This window comes from Ahaetulla prasina, chromosome 1, assembly GCF_028640845.1.
Source record: "Ahaetulla prasina isolate Xishuangbanna chromosome 1, ASM2864084v1, whole genome shotgun sequence".
Classification (NCBI taxonomy): domain Eukaryota; kingdom Metazoa; phylum Chordata; class Lepidosauria; order Squamata; family Colubridae; genus Ahaetulla; species Ahaetulla prasina.
Genome location: NC_080539.1, coordinates 184,148,052 through 184,159,465, shown reverse-complemented (window position 1 = coordinate 184,159,465; position 11,414 = coordinate 184,148,052). Strand labels below are relative to the sequence as shown.

Below are 11,414 nucleotides of genomic sequence, written 5' to 3'. Positions count from 1 at the left end.
TTTACACTCTGCCATTCTCAGAGTTTAAAGTCTCAGTGTCCCTATGGAATTACAAAAATGGGTTTATGTTATGGGGGAAGAAGATGAGAAAAGACTAAACATTCCCCCACCTGATCTCCAGTCTTAGAATCTCAGAATGGATTTCTCCAGCTTTTTGAGTTTTATGTATTCTAGAGTCCTGATTGTTTTTTTTTTCTTTCCCTACTCATAGAGCTTTCTGTCGCCCAGTGCACACAGCGTCCAGTTGACATTGTCTTCCTCCTGGATGGTTCTGAAAGAATTGGCAGCCAGAACTTTCGCAGGGCCCATGGTTTTATAGAAGCAGTGGCTGAGCAACTTACCCTGGCCAGAAGTGACAGTGATGACATGAATGCACGCATTGCCCTGCTACAATATGGAAATGAGGATGAACATGACATAGTTTTCCCATTGACATACAATATTACTGACATCACAGATCGTTTAGCCAAGATCAAATATTTGGATTCCTCTTCCAACATTGGGTCTGCCATCATATATGCTGTCAACAACCTTGTCATGAACACACAAGACAGGCAGAAGGCAGCTCGGCGTAATGCGGAGCTGTCCTTTGTCTTCATTACAGATGGTATTACAAGCAACAAAAACCTGGAAGAGGCTATTGATTCCATGAAGAAGCACAATGTTATGCCTACAGCTGTGGCCCTAGGCAGTGATGTGGACATGGATGTCCTGCTGAAAATCAGTCTAGGAGACCGGTCAGCCATTTTCCGGGAGAAGGACTACCTAAGTCTCTCCCAGCCTGACTTCTTTGATAGATTTGTTAAGTGGATCTGTTAGTTGTGAGGTAGACACCAAAGCTGTTAAGCTCCTATATTGTTACATGTGGTTTTTTTTTTAGCAAAAGTATGCTGCCAGAAGGCAGCAGGCACAAATTTTCAAGGGAATTTATTTTTATATTGCAAATTGGTAGGCTTGTTTCAAATAATGTTTATGGTGCTAATTAAAAACAAAATAATAGGAGGCTACAGAACACCACGGTATCATTTGTCACGCTTTAAAACATTGTTTAAAATCTCTATATTGTAATACTTTTGGTGCTAAATAGAGGAACCTTGCATTCAACATAAAGCATAAAGAACTATCATCTCCAGCTGCCCCAAGGATCCATCTTAACCCTCCTCTCCCATTATTTCCCACTCATCCATTTACTGGTAGACGGGTAATTCCATTGTGCCTTGATTGTGATACTAACATTTCCTCTGTTTTCAAAGAGGTACTTTGCAGTTGAAACAATAACAGAAAATATTTTTATCAGTACTGTCTCGAACTTGGCCTTAGCATTAGTATATATCTAGTCTTCCTTGCTTTCTTTCCATGTACTTGCTTCAGGGTTGCAACATTGGATCGTCCCCCCTGTATCATGATGCATGTAATAAATGGACTTCACAAAGATATCTGTAGCTACTTCATCTTAGAAATATCTAGGAAAAGAAGCTTTGTTCCTATACGGGTAGTCATCAACATATGACTGTAATTGAGCCTGGCAAAGTCATGATGGTTCTAAAGCAACTCACTACATGACCCACCCATTTTTACTACCTTTATGGGAGTCATTAAGTGAATACAGCAGTCATAAAGTGAGTGCCATGGTCTTTAAGCAAACTCTTCGTTCTCTACGAGGCAGTTTTTGTTGGAAACCTGAAGTAAAGCCCATTTCTGGCAAAAACAGAAATTGCAGAGTACTACAAATAGCCATAAATGCACACTAGTTGTGGAGCACCAGGGAAGGGGGTGAGGTTGAACTTTGAAACTGGGTCGTAAGTCACTTTTGGGCGATCTGTCATAACTAAGCGACAGATTGTAAGTGGAGAATTGCTTGTACTGATGAGATATGGCATCCAGTCTTCCTGTGCCAGTACTGTTCTACTCCCAAAGAAGGAGTCTTTCACTGAAAATGGACATCAGTATAATGTAAAGAGATTCTGCTGGATCCTCTTTTGGATTTCCTGCTACATTTAATTGAAGCCAAGTGCCATCAGCTTTCAATGTTCCATGTATAAATCAGGAATTTCCCTGACTTGACTTGGCAGACCATTTTTATTTTTTTCACAATAATGATGATAAGCACTATTGAACTGAATCCCAATTTAAAGTGTACTACTGTGTGCATAAAGGAGTCTATTGGAACTGTATTTGAGCATTCTGCTTTTATTAGGTCTTCATTAGAATAAAAAGTTCCATCAATTTGCTTTCCCCAATCAAGGAAATTGCATAACAACCAATTATTTTAAAGCCTACAAATTTACATGAAAAAAAATAAAGAAAGCATGACTACATTTTTAAAGAGGGGGGGAAGGGTAGTTGAAGTGTTTGTTACATAACAAAGATGAATATAAGAATTCCATAAATTATGAACATATGAAACCAAAAATATGGTTTTACAAACATGGTTGTAATTCAGAATTCTGCCCTATTAACATGGAGAACATTTTACTGGTTTGCACACTTTTATTCCAAATAATTTGTGGTTTGTTTGGGGTTGTTGTTTTTTTGTTCCACACCACAGATTCTTTCTTATACTTTCAATCTTCTAGTGAAAATATATCTTTGGTTTTATTTCTAATTGCTAATCTCATTCTTTCCTAAATCATAGATTATACTTTCTCTGAAATATAGTGTGAACTATCCAAAGGGCCACTGTGCAAAGCCATACTAATTGATAAGCAATGAACACCCAATGTCAATGTATTCCTGACATACTGTTTCTAAAATAACATCCTTACTTGAGCCAAAATTGCACTCCTGATAAATAAAAACTTTTTTCACAATATCTTAATATTAATGTCATTCATTTTGTAGCGATTTAGAGTTGGAAGAACCAATATAGCTCTTTTAGCATATATGCTTGTTTTATTATTTTCTTAATTATTAGAATTAATAATCAGACAAGAATATAAAGCAAATGTTTATGCAATATACGTTCTAATTCATAATTTCCTATTAAATTCAAAGCTTTTTTTAAATTGACACAAAACGCTATACTACAGTCTTTGCTTTTCTATAATGCTTCCCTCAAGTGCAGCTCAGTTCCTGGTTATTATATGAACGTGTTCCATTGATATTATGAAATATCAATATGGAAATACATTGCTACTGCCACTTTATTTAGTTGTCTAAATTTTTAGACTTGGACATCTAGTCTATACCTTTGGATTTAACGATAGTCTCTTAATAATTCAATCTATAAATGATAAACCAAATAGCTGATACAAAAAATATTTTTCATTAGTATTTCTTCCAGGAATTGTTATGAATTTAACAATATATCATATCAGGCTTCTTCACTGTAGTAAATCTAGATGTTGCCTTTAATTCAAAAGCTCTGCTGGATGGAGAACTTACATTGAAGTTCAACACATTTAGAGCTCACCAAGTTGGGATAAGTAACTTATATGTTTTATGATTCGTGGGCATAAGAATGTACAGTGAAAAGGATGGAAGAATTTTAAAATATTTTTGATTGAAGGGAGTTCGTGAAGAGCTGTACTCATGCTGGGGTGAAAGTTCTTCAGTCTGAATCTGAGCTGCTGCTGGAACTGCCACTATGCTGAAAGAAAAAAAATGATTAAAGCTTATTACAGTTGCTGATATTTCGCATCTATTTTCCTTATTTATTTAACTTCTGTATTAATTGTTTCGTTTCTATATGTTTCTTCCTATTGTTTCCATTATAATACTTACAATGCTTATTCTTTTTGTGATGTCCGGGATGACTTGCAGGAGGATGATAGCCTGGAGGTGGTGCAGGAGAGTAACATCCAGGCCCCCAGGGAACATTCCAGGTAAACCAGATGGTGGATACAATCCATGATGATGTGGATTTTGGAGAGGATCCCCCAGGAAATTCATATGGAAGAACAGGCTGGCCAGGGTAACCAGGACCTGGGCATGGTTGCATTCTTGGTCCAGGGTATGGTCCAGTTTGTGGTCCAGGAGCAGGAGGAATGGCCTGTGATCATGGCAGTCCACCTGGCATTCCTACCAGCAATATAAATTTATTTATTTATTTATTTATTAATTAGATTTCTAGACCGCCCTTCTCCCGAAGGACTCAGGGCGGTGTACAGCCTTATTAAAACACATAGGTACACAATAAATTTAAAATACATTTAAAATGAAATATTTAACCGGCCAATTTAAAACTAAAAACGGTCAAACGACCGATGTAAAACCCTAAACTATAAAATCACCATTAAAAACCCATAACTTAAAAAACTAACCCAGTCCAGCGCAGATAAATAAGTAAGTTTTGAGCTCGCGGCGAAAGGTTCGGAGGTCCGGAAGTTGACGAAGTCCTGGGGGGAGCTCGTTCCAGAGGGCGGGAGCCCCCACAGAGAAGGCCCTTCCCCTGGGTGTCGCCAGACGACACTGTCGCGCCGACGGCACCCTGAGGAGTCCCTCTCTGTGAGAGCGCACGGGTCGGTGAGAGGTATTCGGTAGCAGCAGGCGGTCCCGTAAGTAACCCGGCCCTATGCCATGGAGCGCTTTAAAGACGTTCACCAACACCTTGAAGCGCACCCGGAAGGCCACAGGTAGCCAGTGCAGCCTGCGCAGGATAGGTGCCACTCGGGAGCCACGAGGGGCCCCCCCTATCACCCGCGCAGCTGCATTCTGGACCAACTGCAGCCTCCGGATGCCCTTCAAGGGGAGCCCCATGTAGAGAGCATTGCAGTAGTCCAGACGAGACGTCACAAGGGCGTGAGTGACTGTGCACAAGGCATCCCGGTCAGAAAGGCGCAACTGGCGCACCAGGCGGACCTGGTGGAAAGCTCTCCTGGAGACGGCCATCAAATGATCTTCAAAAGACAGCCGCATCCAGGAGAACGCCCAAATTACGCACCCTTTCCATCGGGCCAATGACTCGCTCCCGACAGTCAGCCGTGGACTCAGCTGACTGTACCGGGATGCCGGCATCCACAGCCACTCCGCCTTGGAGGATTGAGCTTGAGCCTGTTTCTCCCCATCCAGACCCGACGGCTTCCAGACACCGGGACAGCACTTGATAGCTTCATTGGGGTGGCCCGTGTGGAAAAGTACAGCTGGGTGTCATCAGCGTACAGCTGGTACCTCACACGAAGCCACTGATGATCTCACCCAGCGGTTCATATAGATGTTGAACAGAAGGGCGAGAGAATCGACCCCTGCGGCACCCACAAGTGAGGCGCGCGGGTCGACCTCTGCCCCCGTCAACACCGTCTGCGTCCGGTCGGAGAGATAGGAGGAGAACCACCGATAAACGGTGCCTCCCACTCCCAACCCCTCCAACCGGCGCAGCAGGATACCATGGTCGATGGTATCAAAAGCCGCTGAGAGGTCTAATAGGACCAGGGCAGAGGAATAACCCCTATCCCTGGCCCTCCAGAGATCATCCACCAACGCGACCAAAGCCATCTCAGTGCTGTAACCGGGTCGGAAGCCGGACTGGAACGGGTCCAGATAGACAGTTTCCTCCAGGTGCAGGGGAAACTGATATGCCACCATACTCTCTACAACCTTCGCCGCGAAGCGAAGGTTGGAGACCGGACGATAATTACCTAAAACAGCCGGGTCCAGGGAAGGCTTCTTGAGGAGGGGCCTCACCACCGCCTCTTTCAAGGCGGCCGGAAAGACTTCCTCCAACAAGGAAGCACTCGTAATCCCCTGGAGCCAGCCTCGTGTCACCTCCTGAGTGGCCAGCACCAGCCAGGAGGGGCACGGGTCCAGTAAACACGTGGTGGCATTCAATCTACCCAGCAACCTGTCCATGTCCTCGGGAGTCACAGGGTCAAACTCATCCCACACAACATCACCAAGACCGCCTCAGATACCCCGCCTGAATCGCCACAATTTTGGTCCAGACCGTCCCTAAGCTGAACGATTTTATCGTATAGATAACCGTTAAACTCCTCAGCACGTCCCTAGCGGGTCATCCCGCTCCCCTGGTGAAGGAGGGAGCGGGTCACCAAACAGGGCAGCTGGGCGGTTATCTGCCGGCGCAATGAGGAGGAGGCGAGAACGCCTCGCTTCCTCAGTGCCACTAGGTAGGTCCTGGTATAGGATCTAACTAGTGTCCGATCAGCCTCTGAACGGCTGGACCTCCAGGAACTCTCTAGGCGTCTTCTCCGGCGTTTCATCCCCCTCAGCTCCCCGGAGCACCCCGGAGCCGGTTGGGATCTGGGCCGGGTCAGAGGCGCAAAGGCACGACACGGTCTAAAGCCCCAGCCGCAGCCCGCTCCCAGGCTGCAGCTAGTTCCTCTGCCGTGCCGTGAGCCAGACCTCAGGAAGTGGCCCAAGCTCCGTCCGAAACCTCTCTGGGTCCATCAGGCGCCTGGGACGGTACCACCGTAATGGTTCCGTCTCCCTGCGGTGTTGGGTAGCGGTCAGAAAGTCCAGGCGAAGAAGAGAGTGATCTGACCATGACAAAGGTTCAGTGACTATTTCCTTTAAGTCCAGATCTCTCAACCACTGACCAGAGACAAAAATCAGGTCCAGTGTGCCTCCCCCGATGTGAGTGGGGCCATCCACTACTTGAGTCAGGTCCAAGGCCGTCATGGAGGCCAGGAACTCCCGAGCTACCGTCGACGACGAGCCGGCAGATGGCAAGTTAAAGTCCCCCATGACTAAAAGTCTGGGGGTCTCCACTGCCACCCCGGCAAGCACCTCCAGGAGCTCGGGCAGGGCAGCTGTCACGCAGCAAGGAGCCAGGTACGCGACCAGCAAGCCCATCTGACATCTATGACCCCACCTCACAAAGAGGGATTCACACCCGGCAATCTGAGGTACAGTGGTCTCCCTCGGCTCTAGACTCTCTTTAATAGCAACCGCCACCCCTCCACCCCTACCCTGGGCCCTCGGCTGATGGAATGCACGGAAACCCGGTGGGCACATCTCGACCAGGGGCACACCCCCTTCAGTGCCCAACCAGGTCTCCGTAACGCCTATAATATCCGTGGCACCCCCCTGTATCAGATCATGTATTAGGGGGGCCTTATTGGCCACGGACCGTGCGTTGCATAACATCAGACGAAGGCCCAGGCTCTGAGGGTCTTGACCATCCGGGGAACGGGAGAAGTCAGGGGGATCGGGGCACGCGATCGCCTGCAGACATCGAACGCGTGACCCCCTAGATACTGAGCCCTTTTTAGTTGCTGATCTTCTTTAAAAGGGATTTCATTCAGTTTAAAAATTAGTTGGAACAATGGATTCTTTTTTTCAGTCAGGAAAATGACCTACCCTGCAGCAAGGCATTGAACAAAGACCACAATTTATTTCTTGGTAAGCTAGAAAAATGTGGGATAGACAGCATCACCACCAGATGGATTTGTAACTTACTCAACGAGTAGTCCTCACTGGTACTACCTCTACATGGAAGGAAAAAAGCAATGGAGTACCACAAAGTTCCATCTTAGGCCCAGTACTCTTCAATATCTTCATAAATGACTTAAGATGAGGGAATAGAACTGGAATTCATCAAATTTGCAGATGACACTAAGCTGACAGGAATAGCCAACACCCCAAAAAACAAGCTCAGGATCCAAAAAGATCTTGACAGATTTGAACACTGGGTCCTATCCAACAACATAAAATTTAATGTGGAGAAAAGCTAGGTTTTATACCAGGGCAAGAAAAACCAAAGGTACAAGTACAGATTAGGCAAAACCTGGCTCAAAAACAGTAACTACGAGAAGGACCTGGAGTCCTAGGAGATGATCACTTAAACATGAGTCAGCAGTGTGCAGCAGCCTCCAAAAAAGCTAATAAAATCCTGGGTTATATAAACAGGCATAAAATCAAAATCACGTGAAAGTACTGCTTTACAAAGCCTTAGTAAGGCCACATCTGGAATACTGCATCCTATTTTGGTCACTACACAAAAAAGATGTTGAGACTTTGAAAAAAGTGCCAAGAAGAGCAACTAAGATGATTAAAGGCCTGGAGACTAAAACATATGAAGAACAATTGCAGGATTTGTGTTTTAAATTTAAATTTAAAAGTTAAAATAAGCACACAAAAAAATAGTAAGAGAACACCTGTCTGATCTTGATTAATACAAATCACTGGGTCCTCATGGATTATATCTAAGTTCTAAAGGAACTGGCAGAGAATAGAATAGAATAGAATAGAATAGAATAGAATAGAATAGAATAGAATAGAATAGAATAGAATAGAATAGAATAGAATAGAATTTTTTATTGGACACACAAGGAATCTGTCTTGGTGCATATGCATTCAATGTACATAAAAGAAAAGATACGTTCATCAAGAATCATAAGATACAACACTTAATGATAGTCATAAGGTACAAATAAGCAATCAGGAAACAATATCAATATAAACCGTAAGGATACAAGCAACAAAGTTACAGTCATACAGTCATAAGTGGAAGGAGATGGGTGATGGGAACGATGAGAAGATTAGTAGTAATGCAGACTCAGTAACTAGTTTGACAGTGTTGAGGGAATTAACACTAGTCTAATTGTTCTGATGTGCAGTGCTCTATAGTGTCGTTTTGAGGGTAGGAGTTGAAACAGTTTATGTCTAGGATATGAGGGGTCTGTAAATATTTTCACAGCCCTCTTTTTGACTCATACAGTATACAGGCAAGATGGTAGCAATTGTGGGGTGTTTTGTTTTGTTTTTGCAGTTCTAATTATCCTCTGAAGTCTGTGTTTTTCTTCTAACCAGACAGTTATAGAGGTGCAAATGACAGACTCAATAATTCCTCTATAGAACTGAATCAGCAGCTCCTTGGGCAGTTTGAGCTTTCTGAGTTGGCGCAGAAAGAACATTCTTTGTTGTGCTTTTTTGATGATGTTTTTGATGTTAGCTGTCCATTTTAAATCTTGTGATATGGTAGAACCTAGAAATTTGAAGGTCTCTGTTGATACTGTTGATACTATGTTGTCTAGTATTGTAAGAGGTGGAAGTATGGAAGGGTTTCTCCTAAAATCTGCCACCGTTTCTATGTTTTTGAGTGTGTTCCAGATTCCAGTTCCAGATTGTTCCGGTCACACCACGAAGCTAGTTGTTCAACGTCCCGTCTGTATGAGGATGGGATTGTCATCTCAGGACCACTGTATCACATCTTTCAAAAATCCTGGCGCATCAGGGAACTACCAGAGGACTAGAAAAGAGCTAATGTGGTTCCCATCTTCAAAAAAGGGGAAAAAACAGACCCAGGAAACTTCAGAACAATCAGCTTAACATCAGTACCCAGGAAGATACTGGAAAAGATGATTAAAACACAGATCTGCAACATCTAGAAAAGAGTAAAGTAATAACTAGAAGTCAGCATGGGTTTGCTAAATATAGATCATGCCAAACCAATCTTATTTCATTCTTCAATATAATGACTAAATTAGTAGATCAGCGAAATACTGTGAACATAATATACTTAGACTTCAGCAAGGCTGAAGTAGGCTACAACTTACTTCTAGAAAGCTAGAAAAGCTTTCTAGAAAGCTAGAAAAATGTGGGATATATAACATCACCATCAGATGGATTTGTAACTGGCTAACAAACCGTACTCAATGAGTAGTCCTTAATGGTACTACATCTACATGGAGGGAAATAAGCAGTGGGGTACCACAAGGTTCCGTTTTAGGTCCAGTACTCTTCAATATCTTTATAAACAACTTAGAGGGAATAAAATTGGAACTTATCAAATTTGTGGATGTTACTAAACTGGGAGGAATAACCAACACCCTAGATGATCTTGACAGACATGAACACTGGGCCCTATCTAACAAAATAATATTCAAAATAGAGAAAAGTAAACCTTACACTTAGGCAAGAAAAACCAAAAGTACACATATAGACTGGGTGAAACCAGGCTTAATACCAGTAACTGTGAGAGGGATCTTGTAGTCTTAGTGGACAACCAATTAAATATGAGCCAACAGTGTGCAGCTGCAGCCAAAAAAGTCAATGCAATCCTAAATTGCATTAACAGAGGGATACAATCAAGATCAAGTGAGATAACTAATACCCTTCTAAAAGCCTTAAAAAGACCACACCTAAAATACAGCATCCAGTTTTGGTCACCACACTAAAGATGTTGATACTCTAGAAAGAGTGCAGAGAAGAACAACCAAGATGATTAGGGGACTGGAGGCTAAAACATATGATGAGCTGTTGCATGGAACTGGGCATGGCTAGTCTAGTGAAGAGAAGGACTAGGGGAGATATGATAGCAGTATTTGAAGGACTGCCACAGAGAGGAGGGGAGTCAGCCTATTTTCCAAAGCACCTGACAGCCAGACTAGGAACAATGGATGGAAGCTGAATAAGGAGAGATTCAACCTAGAAATAAGAAGAATTTTTCTGACAGTGAGAACAATCAACCAATGGAACAGCTTGCCTTCATAGGTTGTGGGAGCTTCATCACTGGAAGCTTTCAAGAAGAGGCTGGACTGCCATCTGTCAGAAATGGTGTAGGGTCTCCTGCTCGGGTGGGGGGTTGGACTAGATGACCTTTAAGGTCCCTTTCAACTGTTAATCTGTTTAAAAAAGCTGAAGCTTACCTAAATTCAAGACTTCACCATAGCACATTATCTTTCTGGTTTGCCTTTTTCATACTGAATTTTCAATTATATAACGCATCTTAAAAAGACTTTCCTGCCAATCAGAGAGCAGGTCCAGGAAATGTAATTGTGGGCAAACTAATCCACCAGAAATTTAAATCCTTTTTATTGACTTTTCATTTTTCATTCTTTTAAAGTCAAGCTTGCATGTTCATACCCAAGCACAAAGTCATCAGATTGTATTGGAAATTAGGATAGTTTGGAGGGAGGGATTTAAATTTAATACTGAAAGTTGAAGTTTTTATGTTAAGAAATCAAAGAAAAAGGTGCATTAGAAAGTTTTGACTTAAAAAAAGGGTTTAAAGAAAGGTTAGCACTTCAAAAAAAAGGTGGGGAAAAAGTGGTTTTTTTTTCCAGTAAGATAAAAAAATCTGTCAGAATACAATGAATCTTAATAATAAAAATGGTGACAATTCACAAAGATTATTAGGTGCAAATAGAAATACAGTACATACTATTTCCATAGCAAGGAAGATAAAGAAGGAATGGATAAATTGATTATTTTATTCAAAGAGGAAAATATATTTTCATTTGGATATCATTCTGGATTTGATGCTTATGATGAAAAGAAAAGAAACTTTGGTTTTGTTGATCAGAAAGATTTGTCTCATCAGAAAGATGAGAACCGGAAGCATCGTGGCGAGACTGGCTAGAAAATAGCAGGCTCCGATGAGCCGTGCGAAAATCCAACCAGACAAACCGCTGTCAGGGGGTCTTCAGACTGGATCCGTCTTGTAGGGATGGTGAAGAAGGAGAGGCACCTTGGACAACCAAGAGGAATAGGCAAGTTCTTCAGAGGTCAGAGGAAAT

General features: G+C 42.7%; 1 protein-coding gene across 2 annotated transcripts in view; it reads left to right on the top strand.

Annotated features, from left to right (window-relative positions):
- Nucleotides 1-2,812, top strand: part of COL6A2 (collagen type VI alpha 2 chain) — a 55,243-nt gene extending 52,431 nt beyond the window's left edge. For both annotated transcript variants that reach the window (XM_058184734.1, XM_058184724.1), the window contains exon 28: nt 212-2,812. In XM_058184734.1, the coding sequence (XP_058040717.1) occupies nt 212-819 (608 nt within the window). In that variant the 3' untranslated portion in view covers nt 820-2,812. The remainder of the gene's footprint in view (nt 1-211) is intronic.
- Nucleotides 2,813-11,414: the final 8,602 nt, after the last annotated feature.